Genomic DNA, 15681 nt, shown 5'->3' with positions numbered 1-15681 from the left:
TACCAGATGTGTAATTGAAATAATATATTATATTGTGATAAATTTTTAATATAAGTTTATAGGTTTTACTGTGAAGATTAACTCGTTATTATTTACCCAATTAAAATTAATTATATCATTGCTCTTATATGTCAAATTTTAGAACAAGCCATTAATTCAAATATATGATATAATAATATTTTTTTAAATTTTGTAAACTAAATATTATTATAATAAAGAAATAATAATTAAATTTAAAACTTATAGAGTCATGTATTATTTACATAATAATAAAATTATAGAGTAAAAAATTATTTGTGAAATTTTCGTGCAGATTCACCAATATTTTCCGTAAAAATTACTTGTTGATTTTTCTGTGTACTTAGTTGTGAAACCTTTGCTACGGATTTAGTATATCAGCAGAATTACTTTGGATTTTTTTTTCTAGGAAAGTTATCAGCGATTCTCCTTATAATTTACCTACAAATTATTTATGTTATATAAATACATATTTGAGTTTTTTTTAAATATGTTTTATTAAATAATTTTTAAATCATTTAAAAGGAAACAGTCACTTTTTAATGTTTATTTCAATAATGTATATATTGGCATGAAATTGTATACTCAATATAATTTGTTCAGTAATATATTTTCAATACTTATTGATTTATATAAAAAAAATAAAATATAATAATATCATATAAGAAAACGATAGATTTATTTATATTTTTTTATAAAAAATATTGAATGAAAACTAATTTTAGAGAAAAAAAATAATTAATAAACTAATTTTCTATTATTAATAAAAATTTATAAACTAATTTTTAAATTAATATCTAATTAACTACCAACTACTTTATAATTTAAAAAAATACATTTAATCATAAAAACTAAGATTTTCAAATTAAGTGGTATATATATAAGTTATTTTAGTTTATCCTTCTTGTTAATATCTCTTCAATGGTATGAAAGACACAACATTGCGATCTCCAGTAATCTTCTTATCTACCAATTTATATTCAAAGTTTTGAATATATATTGATCATCATTAATGTGTCATAGCTATCAAAAAACATTATTGATGACTAATTTTTGTGAGAAAACTTAACTCATTAGCTCAATTTCCTTTCCGAATCACGTTTGTCATCGATTAATATTGAATGGTTCATTTTTGAATCAGCGATATTTTAAAACATAAATAAAAATTACTTGACGTGGTTTTGTGTTTGGAAGGCTTAAAACCATAATTTAAACCAAAAAAAGTCGTCTAGTTTGCTTAAACCATGGTTTAAGACTTTACAAATAAGGTTTTAAATCGTTTACAATACATAATTCTGACTTCTAACTGTAAATAAATATTATGTAAGGCAATTTAATACATAGCATCCATCTTTGAAAGTGATGAAAAGGAAGAAACCGAAACTTGTAACCATTGGACCGCATGGAATCACAAATCATAACTACTTACTTCCCTTTCTCACTTCATTATTCAATCAACTTTTTTTCAAATCTGCTTTCTGAAGTTCTTGCCGTCTAAGGAACGGGTTAGTTAGCACCATTTCTATATAACCTTGTTTTTTTTCACAACTTACTTACCTTTGTGCTAATATCACACTTAACTACTCTCTGCACTGCATATACAAGTGGAAGGGCCATGTCAATGTCAAGGTATAATTCATAACCACATCCACAATGATTCTAAATCAGAATCCAAAATTAAGCAAGTTTCTTTCTTGTTAAAGTGAATCGTTAGTTATACTATATATAAATAATTGTATAGGGAAGAACATGTTTCTTTCCTGTTATTATGTAAGCTCGGCACATCTCATTATTGTTGGAAATTATGTGAGATGACATGATTCAATGTGACAGTGTTGAAGCCTATTATGAGAACGGGAAACAATTGAAGGATAGAAAGGGGAAAAAGAAAGCATGCAATTTGAGCAGGCATGGCAGAGATCAATGCCAGGAGAGATTGGATTTCAAATTCTTTGACTTCCAGGCTCTGCAGGTTTTTCTCTAACTCTAGTTCTTAGTAGTAAAAAGGTTCCTGGTAACTTATTACTATTATTGTCTTGCAGATAGAAAAAGGGTGGAACAATATTTTTGTTTCCATTATTTCTGTAGAAACAGGGGAAACCATAGCCAAGTCTGGCAAAGCATCAGTACAAAATGGAAAGTGTCATTGGGAAGACTCCATGCTAAGTACCATGTGGATTTCTCATGATCTTTTACAACCTAATGAAAGCTTCCTCCTTAAGCTTGTTGTTGCCATGGTCTGTTGGCTACATTCATTGCTTGATTATATATGTCAGCATGCTTCACATTTCATTTTGTTTATTTAATATGTGGTATAAAACAATTTTATACGAACATATCATAAGATTTGACCTTTAATCTATTCATTATTGGTGCTAAGGTAAATTCCTATTAGCAGTGTGTTTGGTCACCCTAAATGTTGTGCAGTATAACATACTGAACCTGAAATTGCATGGTTATTAGGGATCTGCAAGATTTGGGACCCTTGGGGAGGCTACCATTAACTTAGCAAGTTACATTAAACCAGAAGTTAGTACTGCATCATTGCCTTTGAGACAACATTGCTCCCATGGGACAATCTTACAAGTAAGAATTCTCTTTCTTGAATTACGTCATTAAATGCAACAACCTTCTTAATAACCTCGGGCTATTACCAGTTTTCACCAAGTTTTACTCCATCATTTTTATACTTTCTTTTATAATTACCAGTGAATTTTAATACAGTACTTGATAACTAAGTTGCTTAGTTTTTGTACAAATACCTCCAAGATTCCCAAAATATCTGAAAACGTATTCAGTGGTTAAGAACAGCATCTTAATTTCAATTGCTAGTGAACTTTAATACTCAATAACAAATCCAGATCATAGGTATTTTAAGATGCAATTCATACATCTATAAATTAATAAAAGGTTTTAGATTGTTGTCTAAAGTCATGATTGCTGCTTTTAGATAAAAACTGGCTTGCATTTCTTGTATCTACCCCTCTTTCCCCTTGTCTCCCATTCTCTCCTCTTTCTTTCTTTGCTCATATTTTTAAGCTAAAAGAAATGAGTATAAAAAAAACTTTTCATAATACACTTCTTCTACCAAGTAATAAGGATTCTCACTTAGCTATTACATTAAAGCTCAAGGTTTTGTATCACTAACTAGGTATGAGAAACATTTTATAGTCCTACTACCTAACACACTCTAATATTTCCTTTACCAAGTGGAAACAATTAGCATCCCAAATTTACAACTATTTCCCACCATCAGTTGTTCCATGTACAACCCAAGTTTTTGTACAACTGTCAAAAATCTTATCCTTTCTCTTTTCTTCAGGTTAAAATTCAATGCTTGACCCAAAGAAGCAAACACAGGTCTTCTGTTTATAGAATAACTATTCTGATTTAAGTTATGTTTGTTTTTTATAAAAAATATATTCATGTGTTTATTCTTATGGAATAACACAGGAAGGAAGCAAATTCATTAGTGGAAGAAATGAGTGTTTGCTCTGATGATGTAAACAGTATATCTGATGTATCTGACAATACATTCAGCAGGACTAGTGGATCTTCATATTGGGACCGTTTAGAAAATACATATCATCGAAGAGAACTCAGCAGCAAGGTATGTGGATTGTTTAGTTAATCAACTTTCATGTAATCAACCTTTTATACCTTCCAATATTATGTGCTTCAGTCTTTAGCCAATCAATTGTACATGCTAGTAGTGGAATGTTCAATATTTCTACTTAGTTGGTAAATGAAAACTCTTGTACTTTTGTACAAGTCATCAAGTACTATCATTTTCAGTACATAACATAGAAATCAACTCGAAAAGTGTGGACAATTAGTTAGAGCAGCTGGTGTGCAGCGAAACTGATTGCAAAAGTGTTAGTATTGCAATTCCTTCGTTTTTATGCTTTCTCTTTTCCCTTGAAATAATTAGTCTCCACTTTATTATCTGAAACACACCCTGCTACTTTCATAAAAGCAAACCTACTAGTTGCTTCAAATCATTAGGCATGATACTTACAAAAATATATTCACGTGCACCTGTGCAAACCTCCAGGTCCCAATCTAACATTTTTTTTTAAAAGAACTATACTAATTATTCCCATAACTCTCAGAGTGTATACAAGTATATTTTCCCTTTTAATGTCTAACTAGATTCTTTTACCGTAGTTTAATCACCTTTTCATTTTAATTTTTGTACTGTTTCCTCTCTTGATAAGTTCTTGTTCAAGTTGGCTTTCTTCTAAGACAATAAATTGATAAAATGTCTTTCCTACGTTACAGAGAATAAGTCCACTGGCAACATGTTCAGATCACGACACTGGGAGCTCCTTGTCCTTCTGGATAGGGAAGTTCCCCCAACAAAGTAATGTCAGTGGATTGAAGAAGAATATGAATGAGAGACAATATTCAACTTACTCCGAAAATAGCAACTATCCACTATATGATACCTCCGGATCAATAGATTCATCCCCAGTAACCTCAAGTTCAGGGACACGGCTTCAAGGAAAAATTGAAGAGCTTGGGAAAGTTTCACATGCTAGTGACACGAGGTTGACAAGGAGTGTTGGTTCATCTAATGATCTCCTGGGTGTGGCACAAGTAACCATTGATTTACTTCATGGTGAAGCAAAGATGTGGGAAGAAAATGCTACGAAGTTGATGGTTGATGTGGAGAGACTGCAAGAGCATTTACACAAGAAATCGAAGAATAAAAAAGAACTTGAAATGGAGTTGTCAGTATCACGCAAAGAGATCAATACATTGAAGGATGAAATTCAACTGCTAACCTCAACGATAAAGCAAAATGATAGCAGAAATCTTAAGCTCCAGATAGAAGAGATGGATAATACAATAAAGGAGTTGAAGGATGAGATCAACTATCAGAAAGGACTTAATTGTGAGTTGGAGTTGATAAAGAAAACTCAGGAGCCAAAAATTGATCTTGTTTCCATTCTACAGAAACTAGAAAAGATAAAAGAAAAGCAGGAAATGAAGATTTCTGGTCTATCAATGAATTGCTTTCCGTTTCAAGATGATGGAATTAATAGACATGCGCTTGAAGACAGTGAGGTAGAGGATTTTAGTTTGAGCAAAGAAGTGCTACCAGAGAAAATGAAAAAGGAGTTTTCTCGTTCAGATGCTGATCTTGGCACTTACGAAAATGCAATAAGATGCCTGCATGAAGGGATTGAACTACAGGAATTCCGGAACTTGAAACTTGAGCACCAACTTATGCAGAAGAAGCACAAAAATATGGAAAGTACTATCCAGTTTCTGGAGAAAATTCTGATTGACAAAGATCAAGAGATGCAAACTGCAAGATGTTTTATGTCTCAAACATTAGAAGAAAATGAGGCAAAATGGAGGAGTAGGCTGTTTGAGAAAGGGAAACAAATCATCAACTTTGAAAAGAAGATGTCTGATGGTGTTTATGCTTTTGGCAATGAAATCTTATCTTTAACACAAAGGGTGCAAGATCTTGAAGCTGAATATTGTGAGCATGGAGAGTCCAGAAAGAATCTGATCATTTCTAGTTCATTTTCTTCTAACTTTCCGCTGTTTTGCTCTGATAGTAGTACCATCAACATCACTGAAGTGTTCCTTGAGTTATATAAGCAGCTGAAGCTTTCAGTAGAGAAATTGAGGGGTCAAGAGAATCTTCTGGGTCAAATGACATTGACCAAAAATGAGAATTGTTTCAGTTTATCAGATCTTTCAAAAGATGCAGGAAAAATAGATTTGAAAGAATTGACTGAGGCAATCCTATGTACCATTATCCTGTTGAAGAAGTTTCTTGAAACTACTTCCTTTGAGTGCAAGATTAATTCTCAAGATGAGTTGGTTGGTAGAAAAATCGGAGATGGTACTATACATCAGAATGAAGTTACAGATTGCAGTGTAAAGGAAAATATTTTCCTCATTTCTAGTCAGGAATTGAGAAATATACAGGCAAAATTGATGTCTGATTCTCCACCACACACTAAAAATCAACAGGTTGGTTCTAGCAAAAATCATGTAAGGAATCCATCGTTTGAAAGTTGTGATGATGAAGGCAATGTTTTGTTTGGACTAGAAGCAGAAAAGGTACAGTTATCTGAAAGGGTTCTTGACTTAGAAGCTGAAATGAGACATTTGATTGAAGAAAAGGAGTCAACTCATTTGGCACTGGAGAATACTGAAAATGTTGTAAAAAATCTCCAGGCTGAGATCAGGAGAATGGAAGAATTGAATGAGGCACAAGAAGTTGAATTGAAAAGAAAGGAGAGCATGCAGAAAAAATGGAAAGAAGCTCAAGAGGAGTGCAGCTTTCTGAAAGTAGCCAACTTAGAATTACAAGCTACAAATGAAAAATTGATTGAAGAATCTAAAGCTCTTCAAACAACAAATGATGACTTAAGAATGCAAAACTTGGACTTGCATGGCCAATGTACAGTATTGGATTCTAAACTGGGGGAATCCTATATTGCATTTTCTGATATGTTAAAACTAGTTGAAGAATTGAAATACCAATTTACTTCCATGCAGGAAGAAATTGCTTTGAAAGAAAAAACTATAAATGTAGATATAGATTGCATTCTTGAGGAAAGCAGAAAGCAAGATGAAAAGTTCATTAATGAAGAGAAATTTTTAATTCATATGAATTTAGAAAAAACAGCTGAGGTAGGTTACTTACAGAGAGAGGTTGAACACCTAAGAGACCAGATATCTGGTATCTATGATAGACACGAGAGGATGGCTTCTAATACTGTACTTGAGGTCTATGATTTATGTGCTGATAAAGCTATGATTGAAGCTGCTCTTCAACAAGAACAGGAGAATGTAAGGCTACATGAAGCCAAGCTTGATAATCTTCAAGCTGAATACAAAGTCATGATGCAAAATAATACTGAAGAGCTTGCAGCCTCCAGGGCAAACCAAGAAACTCTTATGGTTAATCATGAAAACGTAGTTGCTTTGTTGGATACCGTCAAATCAAATGAGGAGAAACTGAAGGGTACTGTTAGAGGGCTCCAAGCAGAACTGAAAGCCTCTGAACTTGAGAGGCTACACGCAACTGAAGAAATATTTGAACTAGAAGTTCAACTTCAGAAAACAGAAATGCTTCAGGATGAAATCTTTATCCTGAAGAGATCACTGTATGAAGCAGAATTTGAATTCAGAAGATTGGAAGCTTCATATCAGACGCTATCCTTAGAGTTTGAAGAGCTGAAGGCCAAGAATGTATCTTACATTCGAAGAATCTCAACCACTGAGAAAGTTACATCAGAGTTGGAGGACTGCAAGCGCAGTAAAATTGAGTTAGAGGAAAAAATCCTACGGCTGCAATGGAATCTAAAAACAAAAGAAGCTTCTTGTCTCAATAATGCTCAGTTAAAGTATGAAATTGCCGAAATGACAAAAGACAATGCTGAGCTACATAGGAAGAAAGATTTTCTTCAACAAGAGAATGAAGAGTATAAGAACAAGGTTAAAGATTTCGAAGAAAGGCTGAAACAAAAGAAAGATGTAAAAGAAAACCAATATGACGCCAAAGATTGCAGTACTTCTACCACTGCCCTACATGATTTGAGCACTTTTAAAGGTATGCACAGAACAAAATAGTTAACTTATTTTTTATTCATTCAAATTGGCGCCAAAAAGATAATGGGGTTCATAACTTTGGTACTGCAGAGACAGGATAATTGAAGCAGAACCAAATCCAGTGAAGGGCCATTCTTGCCAGATCCTTCCTCTTAGCGGGTTCTCTCACTCTTTACACTAAAACCATTCTCTTTGTTTCTTGTTTTCTGTACAAGACTGCAAGTCATCAAAATGTAGTTGATTTTAACTTTTCTTAATTTCGAAGATCATTATTCTATGGGTTTTCAAGCCATAGAACCTAGCTTTCAGGTCTATGAAACTCCATTCCTACTACTAGTTCTTTCAAACTTGCAGGGGATACATATTCTCTTTCTCCTTTACACAGTTTTCTCCACTTTATTTGCCACCAATTACGCGTGCGTTATCTTGTTAAAATTTCTTGTGAGCAACGCTTCACAGCTAATCAGCAATAACTATTTAATTGAACTTATCGAGAATTTACTAAGATTCAATGATGATCGTTGTACAAGTTAAAGTAACAGGAAGGAACCACTCTTGTCATGCGTCCAAAATTAAATAACAATATTGTGACATGCCGATCAATATCCTAACAAGAAAAGTGGTAGCTATATTATAACGTCGCCATCCTAGCAAATCCTTTTTCTCAACATCACGTTATCAAATAAGCACACGGGAAATTAGCTTTCGTTTAGGTAAGGTAGCAGGCAAATAGCTTTGGATGTGTACGTATTATCTTGAAAGGAGGTAAAATGTTATTTTACAGTTTAACTTGGGTTGTTCCAACATGTTTCTTCACCTAATTCTTGCATTTATTTATTTGTTGTAATAGAGAACTTATATGTTCGTTCACGTTAGGGAATGCTTAAATTACTACAATATTTAAGAAAACGCAAGGGAATGTGATAAGTTACACATAAAACTAATTATTGCAGTAATCAATTGACCTAAAGGCCAAAATAGAGTAAATTAAATTTTATCCAAGCCCTTATTTTGAATCAATTGGTAATCAAGATTAACATTTCTTTTGTTAGAACGAATGTGCCTACTTCGAGAGAGAACAGAAGAAAAATAAAAAGGCAAGCAATATAATACCTAATATACTTTTGGTGTGGCATAGGCATAAGTAACATATAAATCTTTTGAATATAATTGTAAGAATAAGAATGTAGACAATATCAATTAACCATTAAAAGAAACCAAAAACATACAAAATTGAACACCAGTTATTTTAAATTCGCCAAAGCCGTTTGAGAATTATTTGAGGAAAAATATACTGAAAATATGCAGAGTATGAGAAATAACCAGTTCCTAATGGTAATTCTGTTTTTATTCATATACAAGCTTGGAATTTTGAACGAAATATTTTTGGAAAGAATAATCAGGGCAACTATTTATTTACGTAAGAATGATGAATTAACAGCGCCATTTGTTAATCCAAATATACAATTCGTGGAGTTCCATATATAATCAGAAAAACAATGGCATCTACTGAACACTTATAAATAAGAACCTCGAGACCTTGAGAATTGACATCAACTCCCTCATATATTTTTTTCATCTCCGTGTCCTTTTAACTTCCTTTTTACAGTATGGAATATGCTCGGACCACCTCAACAATTGGTGCTCGGCATAAAGGACACTTACCACCACCACGAATTAACTCATTGGCACATTTTGAACAAGTGCACATGTGCCCACATCTGCAAGAAATTGCAATTTGCAGCAAGGAAGAAACAAAACCATTGTTCAGAAAAGTTACAAGTATAAAGTACAGACCCCGAAATTATATGTAGGATTGTATTTTTTTTCATCAGTACAGATTATGTACAGTATGATGTATAAATACCTGTACAAAAGAGAATCGATATGGTTATCACAACAAACACAGCAAGTTCCTTTTTTCACATGCCCCCACTTAGACCCATCATCAGATGTCTCAGCACCCAATCCTACAAAATAAATTAATGTATAATATGAACAACAGGACATAAAGAAAGATAAGCACGGACAATTGAATTTAAATAAAGTCAACCGATACAGTTGAACAATCATGAAAAGAATAAAACCCTTCATACGAAGTAAAAACAAAAAACAAAAGCATGACTGCATTGATAGAAGAGAAAATAAATCACACCGTTTTCACCCGCTGAACGGTTCAGAGCTGCTGATACTTCCTGTCTGACAGAGCGCTGCAACTCCAGTTGCATATCCATGCAGGCCTCCAACATCCTTTGCATGTGATTCATGCCTTGCTGAAGTCTTGCCATATCTGATCTTAAATCATTCATTATCTCCCACTCCTGCTCCCAATCAGAAACAATACCAGTACTTCAAAAAGGATTTCAATAAAACACAGTATGAAAACTATTTAGGCCAAGAAAGAACTCCAGAAATGAGAGGTAAAATAAGTTGACCTATTGTCAAAAAGGCAAAACAATATTCAATACCTGAATGACATCAAATATCTCAAACGATAATTAGCCTAAGTTTATAAACTACTTAGAATTCATTTTAGTATAATTTTGTTAGATTCAACGAATAATTTTACTTGGACACCTTACTAAATATATGTGGCATCATTTAACACTGTAGTAATCAATACACAAAATGCAACGGAAGAGGTATGAACAACATCCTAAACCCAATCAAATTTAATAATTTTCTAGCTTAAGGTGACTGCTTACTAGCTTAGCAGTGACCACTGAAAATTCAGCAAATAAATGCCTAAATTGGTTGCGTTGCGAGTAAAAGCAACAAAGCAACATAATACTATTCTACTTGACATTCCATGAATGGAAGTCCACAAGGAGTTTAGATTTGAAAGATGCTCACAATTTCAGAACGATGCATGGTATGGCGAGACCATCCAGTTTGATGTAAATCCTGGTGCCACAGAGGTTGTGGCGGAGGCACTGGTGGAGATGGCAACACCAGTGAAGGTCTGTTAATTGTTTCACGCTGACCCTCGTCTCGTTCGCCAGCCTGCTGGTCTGGGTCCCGTTCAGGTGAAGCAGGAGTTGATGTTGGCAAGTTCCGATGCAAATCCCAGTCAATTGGTGCACGACCTTGCCTTTCCACATATGACTGTATTAGTTGGTCCAGACTTTCACGGAAACCACTGCGTAGAAGATTAGAAACACTTCTCCTGAAAGAATTCAAAAATCCATAACAATCATAAGGCTTAGCGGCTTAGAATAAATGAGGTATCAACCACATTTAGTACAATCTCAATGTATAAATTGCCTACTCATTCAGATTTGTTAAAGGGTAAAACAGATATTGTATAAAAAACAAGACACTCTTGGCAGAAACTCCTCTGATTTCCTTTTCATAAAGGCCAATTGGGACAATTTGAAATCCATCTGAGGCAAGAGATCCAAAAGGAAATATTACCTGCTCAGAAGTTCTCTAAGCTCCATACTGTATACATTATCATCATCAGGTGGATGAAATCTATTGAATCTTCTAACAGGAACCCCACGGTGATTCCTCGAAACTCCAGAAGATCCTTCGGACCAATTAGCAGCAGTTTCCCTTGTGTTATCCTCGTGCCAAATTCTTTGAGATTCCCTTGGATGAGGATCTTCCCCAGCTAAATTTCTGGGAGGTTCCTGCGGCCAATCACTGACTGCCCTTCCATCTCTCGTCTGATTGAATGGACTCTGTTGCCAGTTTCCTCCCCCTTCCTCAGCAATTTGTTCCTGCCAATTCCCTCCTTGGTTATTAGTTTCTTGCCAACTAATACTCTCACTTGTGCTACTCTCCAAAGTTCCTGTTCCATTAGGTAACTGACGCAGATCAGTTTCCAGGTTCCTAATCTGCAGTTGTTCATAATTTTCTTGTTGGCCATCTACCAGACTGTTTGCTTGGGTTTCATCCCCTCTTGTTTCAGAGGCATTACTATTTGATGTGGTATCAGGATTGGTGCCTGCTTGACCACGAACAATATTTTCTAATCTTGAACGAAACCCCTCCCTGAATTACATATTTAAGAATCAATGCATGACAATGAACTAGACTATGACAGGAACAAATTGTATACACAGTATTCATCGACATACCATATTTGAATAGAAAACTATAGAAGCATAATCATACAAATATTTATTATAAACATATATTAAATAAAAATGTTAAAAGGAAATAAACAAAACAAGCCAAGTGAACACACATGGTATAGCCCAGTGTCTTATCGAAGGGCATAAATATATAGAGCTCAGAAAATAGAGTAAGAAACTTACGAACAAAAACTAAAGTGCTAACAAACATAAACAAATAAACAGGGATTAACAAATAATAAATTAATTATGAATTTTAATTTATAATGCCACTCAGAACAGAAGAAATCTTTTATAAGTAACCGACCACAAAAAAGAATTAGCTGAGAATTTGCATTTGTGCTTGTGCATTGTCATTATGACCAAAAATGTCATTTTTCTTGCAGAATAAATAAATATAAATATTCATTTAAAACCATCAACAAACAAATATCAAAAGAAATTATACTCCTCCCCATACCAAGACTATTTCCCAGATATAATAAATTAGAATGAAAATCAACCATTGTGCACGAAATTATAATACAAGACATGGAGTCCATAAAAATTCCACCAATGTGTGCCTAAGTTACTACTCCTTGCCACAGATGTTAGAGCATCTCAATTACTTATATTTTATTTCCATACCAAAAGCTACAACTCCTTATCAAAGATGAGTACTGGCAGAAGAAACACCCAAAACATGGATTTAAAAGAGAACATTCAATTTCATTTAAATTATAGGATAGTATAACATTTTTCTGTCTTATCTTGGAGAAGCCTAAAATATAGGGGGTGAGGACCAGTTCTATTTTGTATCAGTTTAGACTCTAAAAATCCTAACAAGATTGAGTAAATAATGAGACAGGTTGGGGTGGGGGTGAAGGTGCACTTCGGAAAACTCTTGAATTGCATACCTTAAACCAGAGACTGTGTGCCGTTGTCTTAGCTGAACTAATTCACTTGCAGCCATAGATGGTGGCCTCTCATCTTCAACAGTTCTTTCATTTCGGAGGAATCTACCTCTAAGCAGTGACTGAAAAATGTAATTTCACATAGATAGTAAATTTACAAGAGCAAGTAATCATAGTGGAAAAAAAAATTGAATCAAACAAGCGATGTGTGCATAAACATCTCTTAATCAAATGATTTGTCAAAATTTTAAATAGAAAATAATTAAAAACAAAAAGTAATCAACTGAATAAATCAAATTGAAAAAGAAAGCAATAGATTTTAAGAGAGAACAATGAAAGATCTCTTATAGTAAGAATATTATATATAGAAGCACAATTTGGCCCATTATCCACTATGACAATTAACAAAACCAAAGGAATTAAAAAATTGTTCTTCCTTCCTTTTATTATTCCCTTCAAGAAAAAGGTTTGGTAACCCAGAGCACAAAAATGCCTCTTGAATAATATTCAAAATACTCCATGCATCAGGCAAGAAAATAATTAGGCACATTTAGCAACCTTAAATATCTCCTTCTAGAAAAATGTTTAGTAATACTGACCACAGAAATACCTCTTCCATAATATTCTAAAATTGTCATACATCAGGCAAGAAAATAACAGCACATGTAGCAACCCTAAATACAAGGACCATTAGCAATTGATAAACATATTGAAGGAGAGAGAAACCACAATCAAAACCAGACATGTTATCTTAGAAGAGTGGAAAAAACACGTGCAAATCACTTAATATTAAGACAAAGAACAAAGCACACTTTAACAGATATTGTTAAGTTAAATAATGCAATTATCAGACCCTCAAACCAAACTCGAGTTCTTATACAATTTGTTACTTCCACAATCAACTCAGGTTTTGTATTAAGTGAAGACACCATCAGTTGCAAAACAATTTTAATAGAGTACTCAACAAACCTGAATACGGTTGCGATGAGCAAAATCAGAAACAGCTCGATGCTCCAACAATCCCTGCAGTTCTCTTTGTCTTTCCCTTTCTATCCTCACAAGCAAATCAACTAGAGCCTGTCTTCCACGGAACCTCAACATGTCCCGCCGAACATGCTCTGGCTGACTCTCATCATTGTCAGCTACATCACGGACTGGATCAGCTTGAGCACCTTCACTTACTTGAGAATCCCTACGGCTCCCCCGCGAACCTCTCTGCTGGCTAGTCATTTGCACCCATTCCCTGACTATTCTTACCCTTTCACGCTCTGTTTCTCCAAGCCATTCTGCTCTCCGGTTATTGTTTCGCTGACTCACATTGGATGAATGATCACTAATGCCACTTTCCATCCACCCCCGAACAATCTGTCTAACTCTCTCCCTCTCAACTTCGCCAAGATCAGGAGATTGCTCCCTGCTAGACCCATTACGATCCCCGTGTGCATTCCTCGAGCCAATCTGATCATGTGACCAAGTACCATAATCATTTTCACTTTCACTTGCATCCCCCAAACTCCCATGATTCTCACTGCCTCGACTATCAGACATGGTACTGGACACATTGGTATTAGAGTCCGAATTCCTCTGCTGCCGCAACCTTACCCTCATCCTTTCTCGTGCCCGGTTCAACAAATGTTCATCTTCCAACTCACGCCACATCTGCAAAATGGCAGATGCCTGAGTGCTTGGCCTCTCCACAGCCCCCTCCTGGCCAGAAGTTGGAGACTGTGAGCCCCTCAGGAAAGAAGAATCCAACATCGACACTGTATGCAAACCCGCAAGTGCCATCAACTCAGACTCTCGATTCCTCCTCTCAATAGTAGTTATCATTTCTTGTGCTTGCCGTGCAGCCCATCTGCTCAAAATCCTTGAATGCCGCCGGCGTGCAGCCGAGGACTCTGCCAAATCATCTCCTTCAAGGTCAGACCTCCGTCTCCTCCGAACAAGCTGTTCGCTCTCGTCATCCTCATCATCAGGTGCGCGGGAGGAGCTACATGAAGCAAACGACATACACTCATCCAAGTGCCCACGCATATACTCCTCTATTCCCCTCTCAAACCCAGCATGGGAATCAGCAGGCTCGGGTTTCTGCTGTAGCGGCTGAAAATCTGTCATCCTCACAGAATTTCTTCCTCTACCCTCCTCTCACCACTACACTATAAAGAACCCAACCAACCTCTATCCCTGTATGTATCAACCCACGAAACATAAATACACCTCAAACAAACTCCATTCCTAAGACTAACATAAATACAGAGCAGTTGCTAAGCCACCACCATTTCAATCTCTCGGAAACCGAAAAGGAAAACGAAAAAGAAAAAGAAAAAAGGGAACCCCAATCTGGGACTGAAAGCCATGGGGAAACAGGGGAAAAAATGAAAAAGGGTTTCCCTAATTAAACTGAAATTGAAAGCCCCACCAAACATGCCACCTGATAAACAATACGAGTCAAAATCAACATAAACAACGACGAAGAATTCAGGTGCAGAAAAATAAAAATAAAATTGTCGAAATCAAGCCAAATTATCGAAATTAAACCAAATTCGGGATCACCGAAAATGGTAGGGTGAGGTGGAAATCAAAGCAAGGGTAGAGGCAGAGCACGTACCTGGAATGAAGGGAGAAATTGAAACCCTAGATTTCGTGGGAATGAAGGAAAATTGAGAAGCGAAGTGAGAAAAATTTGGTGAAAAATGGAAATAGAACACAATACAACACAACACAAAACAAACAGAAAAAGAAAGAGAGATGGGAAGAGCCTTTGATGGGACAATTTATAAATTATTACAGAAGAGAGAGAAAGAAGAAAGAGAGTGGTGTGTGCCTAATCTAATCTAATCTTAACACTAAATTTGTGTTTCCCATTAACCATGTTTTTTTTAAACAAACAAACAAAAACAAAAACAAAAAAGAAATTACTTTTTATAAAATTTATTCATAACTTTTATTTATTTTTTTATATAATTTTTATTACAAATAGTCATTTTAATTAAAAAAAATAGTTACTTAAAAGATCAAATGATAAAAATGTATATATAAAAAACTTTATTAATGATATAGATATTATTAAAAATATTAATTAATGAAAAATATTATCTTAATTAAGTAGT

The 15681-nt window shown here is 34.7% G+C and overlaps 2 protein-coding genes across 3 annotated transcripts; one reads left to right on the top strand and one right to left on the bottom strand.

Annotated features, from left to right (window-relative positions):
* Positions 1–1504: 1504 nt before the first annotated feature.
* Positions 1505–7978, top strand: LOC137829637 (uncharacterized). 2 transcript variants are annotated; one of them, XM_068636487.1, is made up of 8 exons: positions 1505–1647; positions 1852–1990; positions 2061–2255; positions 2482–2604; positions 3341–3378; positions 3472–3628; positions 4300–7600; positions 7690–7978. In XM_068636487.1, the coding sequence occupies exons 1-8, from the start codon at positions 1634–1636 to the stop codon at positions 7698–7700; spliced, it is 3978 nt and encodes a 1325-aa protein (XP_068492588.1). In that variant the 5' UTR covers positions 1505–1633; the 3' UTR covers positions 7701–7978. The 2 variants fall into 2 exon arrangements, with proteins under 2 accessions (XP_068492588.1, XP_068492587.1); XM_068636486.1 differs by lacking the exon at positions 7690–7978 and having other exon boundaries at positions 4300–7645.
* A 951-nt stretch (positions 7979–8929) lies between these two features.
* LOC137828728 (uncharacterized) lies at positions 8930–15425 on the bottom strand. Its single transcript, XM_068635415.1, has 8 exons — positions 15180–15425; positions 13541–15002; positions 12575–12693; positions 11014–11595; positions 10453–10765; positions 9755–9920; positions 9467–9569; positions 8930–9320 (listed from the first exon to the last, which is right to left on the bottom strand). The coding sequence occupies exons 2-8, from the start codon at positions 14684–14686 to the stop codon at positions 9203–9205; spliced, it is 2547 nt and encodes an 848-aa protein (XP_068491516.1). The 5' UTR covers positions 14687–15002; positions 15180–15425; the 3' UTR covers positions 8930–9202.
* Between the last annotated feature and the right edge of the window lie 256 nt (positions 15426–15681).

This window comes from Phaseolus vulgaris, chromosome 7 (assembly GCF_000499845.2).
Source record: "Phaseolus vulgaris cultivar G19833 chromosome 7, P. vulgaris v2.0, whole genome shotgun sequence".
NCBI lineage: Eukaryota > Viridiplantae > Streptophyta > Magnoliopsida > Fabales > Fabaceae > Phaseolus > Phaseolus vulgaris.
The sequence above is the reverse complement of the archived record's forward strand: the minus strand, read 5'-3'. Positions and strand labels throughout refer to the sequence as shown.

Coding starts and splice junctions, on each gene's coding strand:
- LOC137829637 (XM_068636486.1), top strand. Junction 2,605..3,340: donor CCCATGGGACAATCTTACAA/GTAAGAATTCTC, acceptor TCTTTTCTTCAG/GTTAAAATTCAATGCTTGAC. Junction 3,629..4,299: donor GAAGAGAACTCAGCAGCAAG/GTATGTGGATTG, acceptor CCTACGTTACAG/AGAATAAGTCCACTGGCAAC.
- LOC137828728 (XM_068635415.1), bottom strand. CDS start 14,686: ATGACAGATTTTCAGCCGCTACAGCAGAAACCCGAGCCTGCTGATTCC. Junction 9,570..9,754: donor CCGTTCAGCGGGTGAAAACG/GTGTGATTTATT, acceptor TTTATTTTGTAG/GATTGGGTGCTGAGACATCT. Junction 9,321..9,466: donor ATCGATTCTCTTTTGTACAG/GTATTTATACAT, acceptor AATTTCTTGCAG/ATGTGGGCACATGTGCACTT.